A 22,758-nucleotide genomic window follows, 5' to 3' on the forward strand; every position below is an offset into this window, starting at 1 on the left:
GGCAGATGTAAATGAGTGTTTTCAAAGTACTGTAAAATGCTACTTCCATATAAAGTTGTATAGCAAAACTAAAAATGGAAATGCAAACATCAATGACTGAGGAAATAGTATCTTGCAGTATGATTTCTGTCAGTGAACATGTGATGCTCAATTTCTCCTTAGAATTTTAACTTCAGTCTAAATTCCCTTCTTCAGCACGGTGACAGTACATGCCCATGCAAAATCTACAAGGGAGTTAAATGTTAATGAACTCCAAACTATATGAAAAATACTTTACCAATACATTCAAAGTGTCTATGTTAAATGTCAAGTATGATAAGACAAAAACTTGTGTGTCCATTTTAATGACAGAAAAATGGAAATTGATGGGAAAAGGTTGACAATTTTAACAGGCCACTAGTTCAAAAAGAGTGAAAACAGTAGAATTGAGAAGTTGGTGGATACAATCAGCAAGTTAAACAAAACCAGCATACAGGTTGATTACGCTCTGACAGACCTACATAATTGTTCTGTACTATAAAGACATGATCTTTACAGATGACTAAGCAGGACCATGAAAGAAGTCAAGTCATTTGATACAGGTACTAATAAAAAAAGAAAACATACTCAGTAATTTTTAATTTGAGACACATACTCATAAAAACCACTCAAACCTATCTTGGAAAACCATCACATCACATTCATAACACGTGCAAATATATCAATGCAATTTGCTACAGTACAGTAAACTGCATGAGATATAAAGTTTTCCTAGAAAAGTTACCCCAAACATGAAACTAATATCCAAAAGCTGCATTATTGTCTCATTCACAATAACCCACAAAACGTTTTTAAAAATCTGTATTTGCAAAGTATCCCTGTCTCTCAGAATCACACAGCTTTAAATCCAAGCTTTTAAAAAGCATTTTTCAAGGTAAAAAGACAGCTCTGAATAAAAGACTGTATGTTGTTTCACAAGGCTATTCACAGCATCCTTAAGAGATTTTCTGTTTCAAGCAAGTACCCAAATATTACAGTGCTTTGAAAAAAGCTGTATAATTTTCTTTTCTCAGAACTAAGAAGGATATCTGATAAAAGCACAAAATGCCAAACAATTAATTCAAATCTCTGTGTATAGAAGGACAAACATTTAAGTAACACTTAAACAATCTTGACAAGTACTGAAGCAGAATTATATAACCAAGGTAATGATCAAGCCTGAATTTTCTTAGAGGTCCAACACTATAAAAGGAGAGTATCATGCAATGAATGGTACCAGATTACTATTACCACAATATTGATAAGTAGCACAACCTCCTTCTTTTTCTCCCTGTTACTTGACAAAAACCCCCATGAAAGGAAGAGGTACAGAGACAGGACAAGCAGATATATGGTTCCAATTCTTCATAATTAATTTTCTCCCCCAGAGTAATGAAAACTCACTATTCTGAGGTTGTAGATTTTAATAAAAGAAAAATTCTGTTATTACAAGGCTAAGATCAGTTACTAACAGATCAGTCCCAACAAGAAAAAAAACAGTGAAGTGAATATAAAATATTCTTCACTTCGCACAATGTAAAAGGTGAAATTCTGGCCTTGCACTAAGTTTCTAGAGGAAGAAGGAAACAGTCAAGTAATGAAACAACATGTGCCTTCGATTGAAAAGAGCCACATAGATGTTCCATATAAAGATTACATTAGACCTATTTTATGACAGCTTTGTTGTCTGGTGCTTAAACATTTGAAAATTATAGGCCAATATTTTGTCAGGAAATATCACTGTTTGATGCTGTGATTATCTAGCCGCCCAGACATTTATTTCTGAAAATAATACAGATTTTCATACTGATAATGAGTGTCAGCTGATAGAAGAGACTTGAGCTCTCTGGTTACTTTAAATACCATTTGTCATCTAGACTTTTTTTGCATGTTGAAATTTATAGTTGAAATTCATGCAAATCAATTCATAATTCTTTGCATGGAAATCTGTCAGCCATTCTTCTGAAGTGCTGAAGGAAATCTGACTTCATCTCTAACCAAAATAGAGCAATTTAACCTTCAGGCTTAGCCATTAAAAAAAGATTCTTTAGCTCAATAATGAAACATACCGAAGACACAACAGTAAAACCTTTACTAAATCAATCTGTGTTTCTATTTGAGCATTTAGATGTTCAAGCTATCAGTCTCAGTTAAGATACTATCCCACATTACTGCATGACAAATTATTACATAGCTTTACGTATTTTAATGAAAAAGTATGCAAACTAATTTTTTACAATGCCATCATCAGGCAGGGTCATCATGGGTTCACAAAGGGAAAGGGCTGTTTAAATAGTTCCAACAGTTTAAATATCCTTCTGTGTAAAGAACTCCTCCAAGGAGTTAAATATCCTGTAGAAAGTCAGCCACCTCATGGATGAAGGGAAGGCAGTGGATGTAGTTTTCCTGGATTTTAGTAAGGCTTTTGATACTGCCCCTCACAGCATCCTTCTGGACAAGTTCTCCAGAACTCTGTGGAATGGGCAGATTCAGAGTACATTGAGTGATAAACTGGCTGAAGGCTTGTAGTGCATGGGGCTGGTGATGGTCATTGGTGGTATTGCTCAGGGCTCAGTCCTAAGGACAGTTCTCTTCCACATATTCATCAATGATCTGCATGCAGGAGTCAAATGCGCCATTAGCAAGGCTCCTGATGATACCACACTGGGAAATGCTGTGGACTCTCTTGAGGACATGAGGCCTTGCAGAGAAATCTAGATAGTTTGGAACACTGGGCAATATTGCAGTTTAACAAGTCCAAATGTCAGATTGTGCACCTGGGATGGAGCAATGCCAGGCACAAGTATAAACTGGGAGAGGAGTGGCTGCAGAGCAGCCCTGCAGAGAGGGATCTGAGGGGGCTGCCTGACAGCAGGATCAGTGTGAGTTGGCTGCGTGTGCCCGGGCAGCCAAGAGGGCAAACCCCAGCCTGGGCTGATCAAACACAGCATCATCAGCAGCTGGGCAAAGGGGTGATTATCCCACTCTATTCAGCTTTGGAGCAGCCTCACCGTGAGTTCTGTGTGCACTTCTGGGCTCTGCAATTTAAGAAGGATGCGTGAATGCATCCAGAGGAGGGCAAGGAAGCTGGGGAAAGGGCTCAAGGGAACAGCGTGTGAGGAAGGCAAGGTCTCTGGGCTTATCCCATTTGGAGAAAGGAGACTGAAGGGTGACCTCAATGCTCTGTACGGCTTCCCGGGAAGGGGAGACAAAGCAGCTACTCTCTCTCCCTGGGATCCAGTTAGAGGATACACAGGAATGGTTCAAAGCTGCACTGGGGGAGGATCAGACTGGACATTAGAAAGCATTTCTTTACTAAGGTGGTGGTCAAACACTGGAACAGGCTTCCTAGAAAGGTGATTGATGCCTCAAGCCTGTCAGTGTCTGAGAGGCATTTAGATAATGCCCTTGGAAAACACACTTTATCTTTTGGTCTGCATTGAAGTAGGTCAGGTAGCTGGACCAGAGGATCATTGTTCATATCCCTTTCAACTAAAATAGTCTCTTCTATTCCCCTTATACATTTATTTGAGGCAGATTTAGAAATGTTTTCAAATTTTTTTTCACTGGAATATTCACTGGAAGGTAAATTGTGATAGCAATATGTATTACCTCCAAGGAGAATTTAATTATTGATACAACCTGTAGTGAATAAGATGAATGAAAAAATACATTACAAAATTATTTTGATTGATAGAAAGAAACAATTTAAAGTAAACAATACTGGATTTTACATTTTGAGTTTTATGCTGTATATTAAAACTTTAAAGCAATTTTCCATCTATAACTCCTTTTACAGATACCATTAGCATTAGCAATTAAATAATTTTCATGTAACAGCTTATATCTCCATAATATGTAACTAAAATTTTACTTTGCTATTTCAGTGCTAATTCACTATAATCACTGTTGCTCTATTTTCTCAAATTTTTCATTCATTAATAACAATGGAACTCCGGCTTTAGACCTAGTGCTAAGTGTTTTCACTTAGAAGCCAGAGCTTGTAAGACTGATGCCTCTCTCTGTGACAGCAGCAGGTGGAAAGACTTGTCCACCAGTCAGAACAACATCAAAACAGCGTGCAAGGGAGAAATGCCTGGGAACATATACATCCGAGCACAACAAAAGTAATCAAAGCTGTGTATTTTCGAAGGTGTTGAAAAGGACCCCAAATCAAATCTCCTGCTTATTCACAACTACTTTTTACAGATTATTACTATATTCTTTTTTGAAGAACCAAGAACAAACCTTATATATATATATATAAACCTTCTTCAGCAACATTAACATGAAGAGACACACAAACCAAGAAAAGGAGTTATATATTCAGTTGCACTTGAGCATTGTTAACAGCGAAATTACCTACACCATTTATTGGCATGGGGGAAATATGTTCCCTGAACTAAAAAATGGAAAATTTCAGGTAACATGACACAGATAACAGATGACCCAGTTACATTTCTCTTTTTCAGCAATGTGGGTAATGATGGCAAACAGATAAAACATTTCAGGTAAGTCACACCTGTATAATTCACAAAGATCACAGAAATGGAGAAACAGTTACATTAACACGATGTTGTAATTATTATTATTATTATTATTATTATTATTATTAAAAAGAATGTGTGCATCTATCTCTGCCCACTAGCTGATGCTGGATTATGCAGAAAGATCAAACAAGGGTAGGAGAAATCAAGTGGGAAAGGGAAAGCAATTATCCAAATAAAAAATCAGCAGAACACTTTCAGGGAAATAGGTAGTATCATGCCTGCCAACAATAAAGACATTCAGATCTTTTGTGAAAAACAAAAGGACACTATGATCAGTTTAACAGTCATTGCTGGCATGAAGAGTGAAAAAGTTGTTTGCAATGCAAGGCCATAGAATTTTCATGCTAGAAAACAAACCTCACAGTTTCATACATGTGCTCTCCAGTTTTAGGAGAGCCTGGAATAAAGGTATTCAACTGAGTAGTGAAGCTTAAGCTTAGTGAAGCAACACAGAGATAGGACTGATTTAATATGGTTTAGGAAAAGTTCTGCATTGTTCAGTGCTTAATGTCGCCCTTTGGCAAACAGCAAGTAACTACTACAAGGAGTGATGTAATGTGACTGAAAACTTATTTTATCAACAAATTCTAGAAGTGGACTTTATATGTGTCAAAATAGCAGGATCACTCAGATCATCAAAGTTAATTATTCTGGGGATTGCTGCTGCCACAAGCCCAACATCTTTTGGAAAAAGTGAGACTTTGTTCTGTTCCTAACAAAGTGTACACTTACATAATTACTACTACACAGAAAAAAGAGTATAAAAAAAGTAAATACAATACAATATAAGGTAACCGAATATATAAACCATGGTCAAATAAGGGCAAACCAAAATCTGAACATTAAGACTGTAAAAAACAATGCCTTTTCAATTAGGTTCAAAGAGCATGCCTCATTACTCTAAAACTTGAACAGAAACTGTTTCAAACTAAATACTATAAAAAAAATTTCATCTACTGACTTGTCTGAGGTTTATCCACAGTTCATAATTTCCTTGAAATCAATTTTAAATAGCTTGCAACAATGAAATACTAGTTTTTGACCAACCCATCCAGAAAAGTACATTAAACTCTTATTAGGACAGTAAAAGTTCTAAACATAACCAGACACATGGGACAGGTAAAGACAACCTACATTTAAGAGAAGAGAAAATGCATACACAACCATCATTAAATTCAGTAAATCAAAAGTAATGATCAGATGAACAAAGACATAATTTGCAGAGAAAAGCAAGGACAATATGCAGATTATTAGCTCCCAAAAATTTAGCACAAATTAATTTTCATGCAAAGAAACTGCAATATGCAAAAATGAAAATGCAAATAAGGCATTATCTGACTTCTATTTTATGGTTCACTTCTGCCACCAAGACCAACAACTGCCATCATACTGTCTACAACAATAACCTTCTGTTACACACGGTTTAATATCTTCTTCTCCTCCTTCTATGGAGTTACAATTTTTCCAAGACACCTGGCTACAAAACAGGTTGCCTTGCTGCCTGTAACCTCCAAAGCTACCTTCCGCATGTTCTTACTCCATTCTGGATTCATGGGATTCATACATATAGGAGAAATTTGAATTCACATTTTAGATTCCCAACTTAGAACAATTACTGAAGGTTAGGGTCTATAATTTATAGTATGTGTAGCTCCCTTTGACAGATTACACTTTATGTGCAGTTTTTCTCCCTATCAATCAATTTGAGAACAACTAAATTACAAGGATGCATTCCCTTTTTCCTGATAAGTCCCAGATTTCTTCCCTTCTAACCCCAAAATTAATTCTAGAAGTCCTAAGTCTTATAGTACAATTCTTACTGACTTTGTGCAGTAGTTGAGGATAAAAAAAATTTATTCACACACAACTGACACTTGCTGTGTTGGTAATAACTTTATTTTAATGTGTAACTTTCAGAGTACAGGCAAAACCAAGTATCATCCCATGACAAGATGCAAAAGACAACAAATAATATTAAAAGGATATGGAAATTCTAACTGATAAATCCAATTCTCTTAACCCAAAATCTCAGCCTACAGTAGGCAAAAGTCTGTCTTGGCAAACTGAAGGAAGCCTTTAGCTAGACAGGACTCACTGGTAAGCAGACAGGTCGAAGTAGACAAGTATAGCTTGCAAGTATCTACGACTCTCCTTGCAACTATTTTTTTTTCCAAGGAACAGGCTATTTATTACTGAAAATGCAGAGCTGAGCATGAAAGGCCACACATTTTGCAAAGAAATTCCAGTATCATTCCCAATTACCCACCAAAAATCTAACACAATTATACAGTATACTATTGTGATAAACTATGATTGACTCAGGGTGTCTTAAATATTGTTCCATCTACACATATGCTTACTGAATTGCAAAAGTGGTATAGAAATACAACTACTTTTGCCAGTTGTCATCAAAACAGTTCATGTTTTCAATGAGATTAAAATAAAACTATACTGTACAGTGTTTAATCGTTGTGGGTCAAAACTGAATGACAAGTTTACTAATAAAAATCTTCCACAATGCACAGCTCAGGACTTGAAAGCAAACTAGCTTAAGCAAAAATGCAATCCACCTTCTGGGAAGGAAAAGACTCCATGTGCCTAAGGTCCTACTTTTTGGAAGAAGGTCTTAGGACTAGCTGCTGTCAGTTCAGCTGACACAGTCCAAGAGTAGTCTGTGAGGCAAATCAAAGCAAAGTTAGGTGGAGACAATAGGGACAGTTTCTTCAAAAGCATGTTCTTAATCAGAATGCTAAGGCAGGTTCACTCAAGCAGTTCATTCGCACACACTTAGATATGTAAAAAATGGCCTTTATCACTATGAACTCCAGTATCTTATAAACTACACATGATTCCTGAAACAATCTTATCATTCTAAAACAAGTAAGCCTCCTGTGATCCTCCCTTTGGGAAGATTTGTGTTAAAATACTGAATTTCTCAGGCAATTGATATCCCAGTAATGTTAAAATGATTAACAGGAGAGCTGGAACCTGAAAACTGGCATTCAAGACACAATGCATTAGCTATGTCAAAGAAACATTGTGCAAATCTACACAGTAATCACTATGCTCACTTAAAAGCTGCTTATCCTTGTTTTTAAATCTTACATTTTTAAACTGCAAGATTTTAAAATAAAGCTAATAGAATGGGTTACTAAACTTGAATGTGAGTATGAGGTATTCTTACAGGATGCATTCATTTCTGTCTTTTGACCTACCTGTTTTATTACATTAATATTTGCAACTTCATTACAAAATGCTTTAAGAACTCATATACTTTTGCTAAGGCAAGTCATGAATTATCTTACAAGAATTTCTACTTGGATATAATACAGAAACTATGATTTCTTTGTAGCTCCATTGATTAAGCTGCAAGCCTGTCAAAATGCTTAGATTCAGGGAGATAAAATTCAGGCAGAGCTAGCTTCTACAGCAGAGATTGTTTTTCTTCTTATCTTTTATATAAATTTAGATAGTCTAACTCAAATTCTCTGAGCAGTTAAGTTAGCAAAGTCTGACTTTCCCTAACTGTACTCTACAGTTCCTGTACAGTGCTCAATAAAGGACAGCACAAATCTCTGCCTTCCCTTCAACTAAAGCCCTAACAATAGTATGAATTTTCTTACTCAGCACCCTGTTTTTATGGCACTACCTATTTTTGAAATGCTTAGCATTTTGTCAGATTCTGCAGAAACTGGGTGGAAGATTAAACAGACATTGGTACAAACGCATACAAAGAAAATAAGCTTTCATGTCTTATGAAGTTACAGTAAATATTAAATACAGTAGGGCTTTCCAACCCTGAAGAAACACTTAAAACCAAGTTCATGTTACCATTCATATAATGTCTTCCTGACTCAGCCAGCACATATACAGAATCTGCTGATTTGGAGCTTGCTAAAGCTCAGAGAAAGCTCATTGGTATTGCAGTCAATTTTAATTAACAAAAAATATATCCACTGCTGGTATTGGTAGTTCTTCTAGACTTTTTTTTTTTAATTCATTAGTGATTTTTCTCAACAATCAAATAAAGTTGTTCTAAATCCATGCAATGTGGTATATGAAAAAATCTAGTATGGTAAAAATTTGCATTTTTTTGTTCACATTAAATAATGCATACCATAGAAGCAAGCATACATTTTGAATTTACCGTTGACCACCTAATGAAATCTACATAAGCAAATAAATGTATTTTTACAATAAACAGAAATCCCAACTGAGTGGGGCTCTAAAATTTAGATGAAAAATAACCTACAAAGGATTTAACTTTATTAGTCAATTACAACAAGAAGCAGTACTTCGTACAATTCTATTCTTGATAGCTATTACTACCACATTAGTTCCTCATATGAGGGTCAATGCATTTAAAAAAAAAATCCTCTACAAAATAAACAGCCACAGCAACCACTTTTTGTCTGGAGAAAAAAATAACAAATGAATGATGTATTTGAGATCACAGTTGTGGGAGGCCAGACCTGTGCTTTGACTATATGGCCACATTACCTCCACATTAGGAATAAATTATTCCCTTATTACAGGCAGACAGATTATTTGGATAATTGAGACAGATGCAGGCAGCAACTACAGCAAAGTCTCCCTCCATTTTGAACTATATGGACTCTCAATAGCAATTAATCAGCAAGTTATTTCTCATTAATGAAATAATTTTCATGATTTAAATGGTAATCTGAAGCCGATTTTAAGTGCAGCACAACCATGATCATGAAGCTACTAAAATACAGAAATTACGGATTCAAAAAAAAAATCATGTTAGCCACTCAGTGTAGTAGTTATATAAAATCAGAGCACTAATGAGAAAGATTTACAGAAAGATCCTCTGAGGTGAATCCTGATGCTCGTCTCCACTGTAAATTCACTTATGACTTGGGAGAATAAACCCAGAAATTTGACTCTAAGCATCACAAAGGTCTACTTTTCCAAGTCTGTTGGTTTTCAGAGGGCTGAACTTGTCCGGCTACTGATTGATAATTAATGTAACTATTTCAAGCAGGAACCAGTTGTGCATATTATAAAGGAACAAGAATGTATTGTGGAAATGTAGAAGTAAATATCTGCATATTTCTCACAGATTTCTTCTTGAAGTTTTGGTTAGTTTCAAAAGCAGTCTTGAAAGTATCTAAAATTTATATAAAGTCCAGTGGAAACTCTACAGCACATTATGAAAAAAGGCACAATAAAAAGTGCTAATTTTTATACATGACATGAGGTTTGATTCTTTCTAATTTATTATGTAGCACAAATTCCATTACCTTAATAAAAATCAACAGTTTATTAACCAAAGTTATCTTCCTTCCCCATACAAACCCTCAGGATGACCATTTAATTTAGCAACATTTCTTCACATAATCTCAAACTGCTGGCCTTTCATTTAAGATTACTTAAGAGGAAAGAAAAAAAAAATTCTCTAGTATAGTGTCGAAAATTATCAGGCTTTGACCTATCATAGAAATTGGGCTTTGAAACAGCCCTGAACTACTAGTAGGACTACAAAAATTCCACAAAAAGCCAACTGCCCCAACGCACAAAAACACACTCACTAACTTTTCCTAATTTTGAAACAGACCATCATCTCTTTTTGAAATTATGTTAGCCTTTTCCCTTACACAAAAACCATTTTCTTTTTGCTTTAAGGATATGCAAACTAGGTATGCCTGTTTGTTGCAGCAAATCAAAGTACCAAATCTGACACAATTCCACTGGCATTCTCTTGTTCTACGCATTTTTTTTTTGGCTAGCTAGTTGTTTATTTTTGTGTGCTGCTTGGAGAATCCAGCTGCTAATACTTCTGACTTGTGGCTTCCCAGCTAAGAAGCCAGAAGATCCAAAAGTATCATACTACAGCACATCAGCCTACAGTTCTTCAGCAGGTAAGGCTTCCAAGTTACCCAGTACTAGTACAGCTAAAGGCAAGCTGCCAGGAAGATTTGAGCTATACACAGAGCTTGCTTAGAGAAACTAGAAACTGAGATGCAGGAGGAAAAAAACACCAAAGAACAACCAAACAAAAACATCCCAGCCCCCCCCTTTCAACATTTCACATTTCACCTTATGTGAAATTGAGCTACTTTTTATATTTCAATTTCAATTTAATCATCAAAGCCCATTTCAGCAGGTGCATGTGAATTTGATATAGACTTTTTCCTCCTGGGACCACACTACGCTGAATATTTAATGTCTACTATCATTAAACGCTTACTGCATTTTAATTTTTTCCCCTCTTTTTTATCATTTTGCTCCATTTCAATTCATACATTTTTTTATATGTAGTGCAGTAGCTTGTTCCTGAATATTTACTAGAAAAAATTGACTAAATATTCTATTTGCATTCCTTCAAAGTTAGAAGTGTCAAAAAAAGAGACTCTGGATGTGCTGTGCGCACTGTTTTCACTTTTACAAAACTTTAACTGGCAGACAGGGAAAATAAAATTCCTAGTCCAGGAAAATGAGCCATGGAATTGTCAAACAGCTAGATAAAAAGGCAGTACATTTCAACACATGCATGTAACTGAAGGCCAAACACAAAGTAAGTTCAAGCGCAGTAATACTCCAGAAAAATATTGCTCCTAGTGTCTTATTGTCACTACAAAATGAAAATTACATTTTATAGGAGAGATTTATGCTTATAAAGCCTTCAGTTATTAATTTATGTACATCAATGACAGCTACTTTAAAGCTCCATTTGCAACAGGTGATCTGAAGCCATCACAAAACAACTTAATAAAAATGCATTTACTATTGTTACTGTGACATTTCAAGTGAAAAATGTTCCCACACTACTTGATAATCATTATACATACTACTAAAAATTAGCATGAAATGTATTTTATTACATTAAGGTTTTGCTTTACAAGACCTTCAATACCTTAAAGAACACAATTTCCCCTTATTCAGCCAAGAAGTTATAAATATTTTTAACCCACGGAATACTATTTTCCCCCAAACCTGCATCTGGTTTGGCAGCTCTGTTAAATTTTCTTTTGTTTCAGATCAATATTAAAATCAATATGGTCATAAAAAAACATATTTTAATTAAGTAGTTTTGTTTGCAGTCTGAAAGGCAACTTAGTTGATGGAAATGTACAATCTCCTGAAGCAGAAAACTAACTTTCACATGTGCCTAACAATAAAAATCTAACCAAATACTTGCAAGTGCTGTTAAGAGCATGTATCTTATTTCACCTTTTATTAAAAAAATATTTCCCTAAGTGGATATGCCCACCTGATTTTTGTCCCTACTTCCATCTCACTGAAAATGAAAGCACTGAATGGAGTGTATAACTGAATATAGCCTATTAGAACAAATTACAAACGGACTGAATTTTCCTTTGAAATTATTCCTTTCTTTCCCAAATAACAGACTTCAGAAAATAAGATAATTTGAAGAGGAAGGAATTTCACAGGTTTTTCACTTATCTCTGAAATTTTGTTGGTATTTTAGACCAAAATTATGTAGGATTACCAAACGGCTACTAAACAAGACCATATTTTGTTATTACTGAGATTTAGTCAACCTAAAACTTTAAAAATCACAATTTATTCTTCCACTAACAATATTCTGTGTATAGTATAAAGGAAGTGGCAAAAGATAATTAAAAAAAAAAGCCTAAAAGCAAATCACAACAAACAACTTACCCGCAAGGCTTCGATCACAAGGTCTCGTGCTTCTAGTTCTCCTTCCATTACACTCAAAAGCATTCGCAGTTCTGGCTTGCTCAGGTTATCCACATCAAACTCTCTTGTCTGTAAGAAACAAAGCACTGATGAACACACTGACTACAGTAGTTACTGTAATTTTGAAACAGATGTGTCAGCATTCATCTACAGTTGTGAACAGTTGGTGTCTACCTGTAATATATAAAGTCAAAATGAATAGAAAATAGTCTGATTAATTTTATTTAAAGTGAAGAAATTAAAGCCTTCCCATATTATATTGTTTCAAATTGTTGCAAGGGATCAGTCCTGCAAAGTCTTGTGAATGATAAAGGTGAAATGGTAAAGGCTAACTCTGTGACTTTCTTCCCTTGTGCAGCTTCACATAGGCTGAAACAATTCAACACACGTGAAGCATCACTACATGGAGGAAGGTGAGAGAGAGGGAAAGGATATTAACCACAGCACACCTAAAGCACCTGTGCAAACAGCTACCAAGTTACCACCACACACCAGGCTGAATGTGAACTTCTGAAGGACAATTTGTGAATTATACATATGCTTTATTTACAGTCTCTCTCATTTGTTAGGCTGGAGGGAAACAGTACAGGTTTAAGAGGCACTAACAAAGGGCAGTTCATAGCAACAGTATCTTTCCAGTCCACAGTTACTAAGACCAGTGTAGGTCTGACTGCCACCCTGAGCAAGGCAGGAGAATGAGTTAATACTGATGAATAAAATCACTCAGCACATACTCAGTGTGTACTGTGAATGTCAGAATGGCTTCTGTAAAACCAAATTCACCTGACAAACTGCTACAGCTCTCTAACAATGTTAACAGGCACATGGTAAAGTGGATCCACTGGACACTAATGTATTTGAACTTTCCAGAAGCTTTGGACAAGGTTCTGTATCCAATATTATACAGGAAGTCCTATCCAAATGTATAGGAATAGAAGATACTTCATGGATAGGAAACAAATATGGGTAACAACCACTCTCCAACACGGAAACAGGTAAGCAGGGGGCACCTCTGGGACCAGCCTGACTCAAGTTCTTCATCAATAACCTGAAAAAGGGATAGAGAAGTGGCAGAGACAGATATTTCATATGGAAGCTGGCACATAATTCTTCACTTACAGGTGAACAACCTCATTTTACTCATTCTACCCCTGGTAAAACCACATCTCAAGTACTGCATGAAGTCTTCATCTAAAAAGTGCAAAATTAATTTTTAATTAAAAGAATGAAAATAAAAGGAATAAGTACTGTATGAGGAAACACTACAAGGCTAGAAGTCTTGATTTTGGAGGTGTGGCAAGGGAAATGTTATAATATTCACAAAATCACAAAGGTAGGTAGATAAAAGTAATACAAATCTGTTGTTCACCATCCACAATGCTAACATGAGTAGGCACTTAATGAATTTAGAAGGGGATTACTTTCAGGGAGAGAGAATAATTTTTAGATTCAGCTGACCAGATTAATTTTCAATATGCTATTATTCCCTGTAAGGTAAACACTAAACTCCTAGATGTAGATGTGTTTACTAGAAAGCACTGCAAAGCAAACACTCAACTATCTTCAGTATGAAGTAATCTGTTGCCAAATTAGGTGAGCCATGTATATGGATATACTGTCTATTTTCCCCAGAGCACATATAATCTAAACATTTACCTACTTGGGAGCTTACTTCAGTAGAGAAAAATCTAATAATAATTAAGGCAAGTACCATTTCTACTTTTTCAAGGCTAGAGGATGGCAGAACAGTAGTACTTCCATCAGGCTTGAAGACCTAGATAGACCTAAAATACCCAAAAGCTGAATCTGTGTTAGTATTACTGTTACACTTTTACTTTGCAGTTGAAAACACACAGAAGTGCACAAATGGCTAGTAAGAACTGTGTGCCAGAACTTTAGCTATTTACATGCAATATATGTTGGATCAAGCTCCCTCATTTAGGTAACATGGATCAACCTCCCTGCACAAGTAGGGCTGTCCCAAAGCACACAGCACAGGACTATGTCCAGATGGTTCTTCATCTCCAGTGAGGGAGACTCCACAGCCTCTCTGAGCAACCTGTTCCAGTGCTCTGTCACCCAAACATAAAGAAGTTCTTCCTCATATTCAGGTGGAATTTCCTGTGCATCAGGTTCTGCCCACTGCCTTTTCTACTACTGCTCAGCACCACTCAGCACAGCCTGGGCTCCATCCCCTTGGAACCCTTCCTTCAGATACTGACAGACATGGATGAGGCCCCCTCTCAGTCATCTCTTCTGAAGGCTGAAAAATTCCCTCAGTTTGTCCTCATTAGAAATGCTCCAGTCACCCTATTTCTATTCAGCATAACTGGTTTGAAGATGGGGCCATCCATTCTAATCAGAACTTTAGCCTGAACAACAGTTATCTTCTATTTTTGCTGCCTGGGTTAGCTATTCCTCTAATCCAAAAAACAGCTCTTACTCTCCATGCCAATGAATTGAGAGAAACAGCCAGTTCCTTTGAAGGCTTTTTTCCTATATATGCTGCAGCAGCCTCTCACAGTGCTCCTCACGATTCTATATAATGCTCACTGATCTAAGGACACATATAAAATGAAAAGTCACTAAAATTATACAGCTTCTCATGCAATCTAGTGTCAGTAGAGTAGATTTTACCTTAAAGGCTGCAGCAGTTTTCACTCTTGGCACTTCTACTTACTAAATTTAATTCAGTCAGATACAAGGACCCACTTATCCACCATTTTTCTTCTGTGAAGCACTTCACAAAACCTAATACCTCAAGGATAAGAATTGGTTTCTTCGTACAACTTCTTTCATAATAGAGAAACTAATGCAGGGATATATTTTTTTTTCCCAAAATAAAAATCAAATAGTATAAAAAGTAATATTCAATAACGGTCTTTGAAGTTGCCATTCAGTGGTTTATCCACTACATTAGCTTCCCATTCTAAAATATGCTTGTCTCTTCTGCCAAAAAAAAAAAAAAAAAACCAACAAAAAAACAAAAACAAAAACAAAGGCACTCAAGGTTTCTGATAGCCAGGGACAAAGGGGGGCATCCCAAAAGTACAGTACATGAAACACAACCCTACTCTTTTGCCCAAGTCAGTCAATTCAGTCTGTCAGAAGGTATAACACAAGGCAGATCTGTCCATCACAGGTGTAACATCTAATATCTGCAATCTTTCCTGAGACATAAATGAAAACATTCTTCCATTCTTAACAAACCATAAATTTTCTTCAATATATGTGATGCAGTGATGAGATTTCTAACTAAGCATTTGATTAAGGAATTAAATAAATTTTGTTCATGGGTACACCTTGAACTAGAACATTAGAAAAGACAGCAAAAACTAGCAGTTAAGTGTTCTCTCTGGTAATTTATGGTTAGAAATAAATAAACACAAAGAAACTTCAACAGGAAGACATTCCAACAAGACATTCAAATTAGTTTTTATATTTTTAATTAAAAAAAAAAATTAAATAGTAACTAGCAAAACCACTTCATATCTAAACAATTCTAGCATATGAGGCTAAAAAAAGCCACTTACCCAAGCATCCTGTCTCCAAAAGCAGCCAATAAGGGATGCCTTGAAATCAGGACTAGAACAAAGCAAGTCCATAATGATACTTCCCAGAAATACTCTCCCAACCTCCATCAATTTTCAGCTTATTCACCTTCTGAGCCAGATATTGTCATTTTCTATGTAGCAGTCCTCAGCTGACATATCTGCTGTGAACCTGCCCCCTTTCTTTTTGAACCTCTATGTAATTTTAGCATCCACAGCATTCCACAGCACAATTACACATTTTGTGTAGAATCCACCACCTTTGCTGTCAGGTACTTTTGTCTGATGCCTTCTCATTTTAAAATATGAAACTGTCCACAATCAACCAGAAGAGATACACAAACAGAACACACAGGAAACAAGCTCCTTTTTCAGAATGCTTTTTAAAAGATGGAGCTGGGTAATAATCCAGGACTTGAAGAAACCTGTGGAGCATAATGCTGGAAGGGCAGGAGTGGGTCGGTGACAAATACAAAAACATTGTACAAGAAGACACATAGGGAAAAGCTGTCAAAAGTAAAAAAAAAGTATTTTCAGGAAGGGAAAGGGGGAAAGGTACATATTAGTACATAAAGGTACATTTATTACATATTTTAACTTGAGTTCTCATCAATACACAGCAGAATCCTCTTGAGGATTTACAAAGCAGACTTCCCAGATAAGGTTCTAAAAATCAAAAAGGTGCGCTATTACTTATTAGGCTATACAAAATAAACTTCTAGCATACTGATGGCCTCACATCTTCAAGACCCATGAAACAACTGCACCAGAAAAGCACAACCATGATTTGTATGTTTTACAACAACAAGTATGTTTCCCAGGTACAACTCATCTGATCAAGCATAAATATCTATTTTCACTAATTCTCTTTAGTTTCCTATAGAGAATTATTTAGTATTATTTGAAATGTCCCAGGAATCAGAGACAGCTTTTGTGGGACATGCAGATTTGATACAGAACTTAGGAGAATCATCCATGCCAACTGGACTAGTAGCAGAAGTCCAGCTGGGATACCCCAGAGTATCACATATGGGCCACTAAAGGTGAAAACCTAAAGGTGTGTGTCTTGTATGCATGTATGTAAGTGAGGTACTTAATGGTACCAGCTATGCAAGTCAGGTACCCAATATCCCTTTATTTTCAATGGAGAACTAATCAGCTCAGCCAAATAAACAAAAAAGCTATTCAGTTAACCACCACCAGAACTACTTTCTCATGGTTCCACTGGGTGTAACAGGATATTAAATAATGTGCATACACACAGACACCTAAATTCAAGTGTCTTGAACCCCATTCATACCTTTACCCACACCTTCAAGAGTCAGCTACCTAAGCCACTTCACTCAGAACCAGTGAAGTTCATAAACCTGTTTCTAAAACAGGTTATTCCTTCTAGCCACTTACTTCACCCCACCAACTATAAAAGGAAGTGGGTATGTGGTCAAATGAATCATAGCCCTTTTCTAATAAAGAAAACTGCAGAGAGACTGCTAAAAGAAGTGGTTATAATATCCACATAGTATTCATGAATACTTCAGGGAAAACCACAGTTTATTGCTTTGCCTGTGGAAGGCATGCTCTTTAATCTGAAACTAGGATAAGAATCTGTGATCTGATGCTTCACCAGAAATTATCTGATGCAAAAATACATGTCCATTTCCCACCACATCCAAGATGAACTTAAGAAGATATAACCTTTAGGAATGTTCTAGTAACAGAAACAGGTATGAAAGCAGAGAAATATCTTTCAAGGAAAAGCAATGTGGTTTGCTCCCCAACTAATATGGATTTTTTTGCTGAAGAGAATATCATCTGATGTTAGCATCCAAGACTCATAAAATTTCACAGTCATACCCAAGGGATCATGAGGATACTGTATATGTATTAAATTATAGCACCCATTAGCTCAATGACTTTTATTGGATTGTTCACCACAAGAAGTTACCCACTTACTCTGCCCTCCTCAAGCACACCTCCCCAGCTTTCTGGGTTTTTCAGAAGGTTTTCTTAGCTATTGTGGGCTTTCTTGGCTTCAGCTAACAGCAAAACTTGTAACAGTTTCAACATTAACCAAAAATATGCCTCAGAGCTGGGGAATTTGTTTTGGAAACAACAACAAAAGACCCCCAAACAACCAGCCCCCAACCCCTCCAAAATTACTAAGACACTGACCTTTATACACACCCAGATATTGTCACAGGTGTTAAAACATTTGTGCACAAAAAAGCCACAAAGATACTTTATCATTTTTTAGTTCAGAGCAAGTTAGGCTTCTGTACAGATTGAGGCCCACAAATCTTCTAAAATCATGTTTAAATTCTTATATTTAATGGGCAATTTCTGTTCAGCAAGTTGCTTTCAAATAAGTCACTTTTAAGGCAAATAGTATATGATTAGATATAGATACGGATACACACTGTCGAAGCTATCTGTTTTCCAGAATTTTACACCTTACTTTGTGATACAGGAGAACCAAAACACAATGTCAAAGAAAGCTTTAACTCATATGTAATTTGTGCATACCAGTACATCTTCCCTAAGCCTACTTGACAGCTTCTGGTTTACATGTTCAAGGATTATACAGGTGTTTTAAATAAATTGTTCCTTTTTTTGGGTAAGAGTAGGTGCACAACCAGACCACAAACTGCTGTCTTCCTGAGATCTTTCCTTCCTGTCCCAATTTCCATCTCTATTCCTATCTTGGTATATCCCCTCTGAGACCAAGGCAATGCTTACACAAATGAAGTCAAAGCAGTTGGGAAAACAACTGAACTTACCGTATCCATCAGCTTTACACCTCCCATGCCACTTTCACATATCTGGCTCAGATTTTTCACCTGTGCACTTCACCTCTAGTGACAGACAGTGTGACAGTCCACATTTGGAAGAGAAAGGAACATTTACAAAGTGGACTGCATTCAGTGGCTTTCTTTTCTCATCCCCAGAGTTGTTCACAACACAGGAACAGAGGATGTGCTGCAGGTTGTGAAGTAGAAGGAATAGAAAAAGGCAGTGCTGTAGTTTGGAGAAGGGGGAGGAGAGGAAGAAACAAGGTCTGAAGTGCCACTGCAAGATGGATTGACACCAACCTCTCACCACAGAGAAACAGGAGAACTAGAACAGACAGAACTGTTCTGTCTCTGCATGTCCCCTACATGCTGAAACACAACAGCATGGCACATCTGACTAGAAGAAAATAACTTCTCTGAATGATAATGCTACATAATGAAAACTTTTATTCAGATGAAAACAAGGTTGCTAATGGTCCTTTTGTAAGTGACCATTTTCTAGGATGTAATCTCTTGTAAGAGATACAGTCTTTGTTTTTCAAGGCTATGATCTCATTTTTGTCTACTTGCAGTAGTTTTCAGATAAGAATCCAACTCATCTAAATCAGCCTATATAACTGATATGATCAAGCCATAATCTAGCATTTCACTATACTGATGAGAATGGCAGTCCTACTACAAATATTCTTACAGATTGATTGATAATGAATACATCAAGCTAGGAATAAAATACCCCTCACAATGTCACCACAGTTCCATGACACTTCATGGAATTTCTCTCAGTTTATATATTTTTTCTTAGTATTGATAACTTTTCATGTAGTGTAACTTTTTCTACTGTTACATGACCCACAGCAAACCAGAGTGATCTTCTGGGGTATGCACACATTCTCAGTGCAATTTTGTAGCAACATTCCTACTCACTTTAGTGGAGTAAAGATTTCACTCTATGAATATCCACTATATGTACAGCTTCACAGACAGTAGAAGGTACTGTCTTTGAGGGGAAAATAACATTTAAGCTTTTGATCACTGGTCAAGCAAAATCAACCCCAAAAATTTCACTGAGTAATTTCAACAGACTTCATGTTTGATATAACAGGCTTCTCACAGGCTTTGTTAAATCTACACTGAAGCTGAAGTATGTGACAAGCCAACCCTCTCTGCACAGCAGGCTGATGTTCAATGTTTCAACAAAAGGACTATCAAATTGGATTATTTCTTGCTATTATATAATTATTATTGGTAGACATTAGGCAGATGGAAATAATTCAAAGATGTTTTAAAACACACACATATGTTTTCTCTCAATTCTAGTCCAAGTTGCATCATCACAATTTCAGTGACTTCAGTGAAATCATGCTTAGCAGGTATGAAAAAGGACCAGAACCACTCCCCTGCCATTTTTCCCTGTCATTCTTACCACCATAAAAATACCAGTATTTTGTGGGAAAGAAGTGATATGTTCACCAAATGCTGTGCTTTATCCAAGGAAACTCAGAATAACAAGATTATTGGCTTTGTTCCTAAATGTAACAAACTATAGAACAGTCTAGGCTTTTTGAGTCAAATTCCCTGGTGAATGTAAAAAGGGGAGGGAAGCACTTCCTTTTCTAAAGCGCTTCTAAAAAGAGCAGAAGTCTTTATTTTTCAGTGATGTCATTGACAGTGTATCAAGACACAAGAACAGTATTTAGTATCAAGAAACTCTACTGTGCTGTCCAGTGTCACACACCTTCTGCTTACAGCATAAAACTTACACATTAACCCATTACTAATACAAATAATTTAAAAATATTTTGTTACTGCTCAAGTATAGCTATTTTGTTGGGGAGAAAGACACAGTTTACATCCTAGCATGTCTTCACTTTTAAAAACATATTTTAAATTAAGTGTGCAGTGGAGAGCTAGCCCTCCTACCTTTCACAATGAGAACACCAAATTGCATGTGTGGCTTATACTCCAGTGCCCAAGAGTGTGATATTGAAGTGCAACTTGATTACAGGCTATTTGTTTGATATTTTAAACATTAAAATTAAGGCAGTATTAATATGAATACACTAAAGAATTTAGTATAAATAACTTTGTTCAAAACTTGGGCTTTAATGTATTTAAGCTTGCTTTCATTAATTCTTGCTTTAATATCCATTTAAGCCATGGTTATATCGTTGTTTTAAAAGACAGTGATGTTATAAATATGCACTGCGTAAGGTTTGCTTTTTTAAAGGAAAACTGAATTTCCACAGCACTGCAGACTGTAAGACACACAAGGACAATTACGTACACAGTTGGAACACGGTTTCAGGTAAGAACTAGTGCCAGTTTGGAAGTAAACAAGATAATAAAAAATAAAATTCTAGCAGTAACCTAAATTTCAGAGAAACTAGTGCCCTTCCCTTCGGGAGTCATCGCCTTCAGGAACGATCCCAATCAGAACGGGCACCACCGCGGTTTTACTGCCCCGAACTTCGCATGTGGCTACGCGACTGAGCAGCTACAGCCTGACTCTGGACCCGCGGCTGCCGGCCAGGCGAGCTCCTAGGGCTGGTTCGCCCCGAGAAGTCCCCCGACAGGCTGGCCCACGCCAGGTCTGGGGTGCATCGGGAGAGCTGCCGGGCTGACAGAGGTCTGCCAAAGCACGGCCGAGGAGCCGCGGCCCAGCAGAGGAGCAGACCGCCCGAGAAGACGAGCCTCGCAGCCTTGCCTGGCGTCGTGTGGAGCAGCAGAGAGAGCCCAGCGCTGGCCCAGGGGATCGCAGCCTCCTCCGACACCGCTTTAACCATCGGCTGGCATCGCACCGCATCCCTCCGCCTCCCTCCCAGCCGCCTCACCCACCCGCAGAGAGGACACGCCGGCAGGGAGCGGGTTTTGCTCGGCTTTTGAGGATATTTTAAACGGGAAACCAGGTCCTGCCCCTGGGGCACGGGCCATGGGAGCCGAGACGTCTCCACACACCCGGCGCTCGGGACGGGAACTCGGGGCGGGGGAAAAGGACGGTGCCTCTGCACCGAAAATGCCTTACGAGAGGCAGGCGAAAGCCAAGCGCCTTGCGGGCCCAGCAAAGCGTTAAAGAGCAACATTTCCCCCGCCGCGGTCTGACAGGTCCCGCCGCCCCAGCCACTGTCAGCACCTCAGCCCTGCCGGAGAGCCGGGGCGCAGCCCCCTGGCTGTGCGAAGCAGCGGAAAAGGGGCGGTGGGCACGGGAGAAGCGAGACGGGGAGCGGAGCCCCCTGCATGCCCCTCACGGGCGCCGTTCCCCGCTCCGGAGCAGCGGGAAGGAACAATGGGGGCGAGAACCCACCGCCCCGCTGAAGGGAGAGCCGCAGGGAGGGACACCCCGCGCCTCTCCCTGTCCTTGCCCGGGGCGGGACGGGGCTCGGCGGCAGCGGGTCCCACGAACCCCGTCCCGCCCCGGGGGAGAAGGAGGGCGGAGGGACGGAGCGGCGGAGGCAGGTCTCCGGGCACCGCTTCATCCCAACGCCATGGGGGAACCCTCCTCGCCGCGGCTGGGTCGCACCCCCTCTCCCGCCAGGCCGATTACCGCTGCCGTGGCCGCCGAGTCCTCCCGCCCGCCAGAGCCGGGCTCGCCGCTCGCTCCCTCCGTCGCCATCTTCCCGCTGTATCGGCTCCGGCGCGGAGCGCGGTGCGGAGCCGAGTGGCGGAGCCGCGGCCGCCAGGCGCTTAACCCGCTCCCCGCCGGCAGCGAGCCCGCCGGCAGCGGGGGCGCTTAACCCCTGCGGCGCCGCGCAGGCGGGGCTGCCGAGCCGAGCCGAGCTGAGCCGCCGCCGGGCGCTCGGGCTTCCCCACCCACCCGCTCCCCGTCCTCCATACGGCGGCCCGGAGACAGGCGGAGGGGGAGCGGGACCTCGCCGCCGGCGGCCGGCGCGCAATGGTGGCGGAGGGGAGTGTCCCCGCTACCGCGCTACTCGGGCCCCACGCACGCATCTCTCTCCTCCCTACCCACCCCCGTGCCTTAGCAGCAGCAGAAGGAAAGGAAAGGTTGTGGATGGGACGAAAAAACATTTGTAGTGGGTTGGCTTACCTGATCCGTGGTCTCAGGATCTTTAAACCAGCTGAAGTGTTTGAGAGAAGGGCAACTGTGCCTCTTCCGTCCTGGGGGTGCTGACTGGAGGAGTCACCTCTCCCTCCCCTTCCCCTGTG

At 38.8% G+C, this 22,758-nt stretch overlaps 1 protein-coding gene across 2 annotated transcripts in view; it reads right to left on the reverse strand.

The window, feature by feature from the left end:
- LOC131592170 (cortactin-binding protein 2-like) overlaps window positions 1-22,378 on the reverse strand; it is a 76,218-nt gene extending 53,840 nt beyond the window's left edge. The window contains exons 1-2 of one of the 2 annotated variants that reach the window (XM_058863490.1): window positions 22,139-22,378; window positions 12,219-12,326 (exon numbers count right to left, since the gene is read on the reverse strand). In XM_058863490.1, coding sequence (XP_058719473.1) covers window positions 12,219-12,326; window positions 22,139-22,207 — 177 coding nt within the window. In that variant the 5' untranslated portion in view covers window positions 22,208-22,378. Of the gene's footprint in view, window positions 1-12,218; window positions 12,327-22,114 lie in introns of both variants that reach the window. The other variant, XM_058863489.1, reaches the window with a different exon arrangement.
- Between the last annotated feature and the right edge of the window lie 380 nt (window positions 22,379-22,758).

This window comes from Poecile atricapillus, chromosome W, assembly GCF_030490865.1.
Source record: "Poecile atricapillus isolate bPoeAtr1 chromosome W, bPoeAtr1.hap1, whole genome shotgun sequence".
In the NCBI taxonomy this organism is placed as follows: Eukaryota; Metazoa; Chordata; class Aves; order Passeriformes; family Paridae; genus Poecile; species Poecile atricapillus.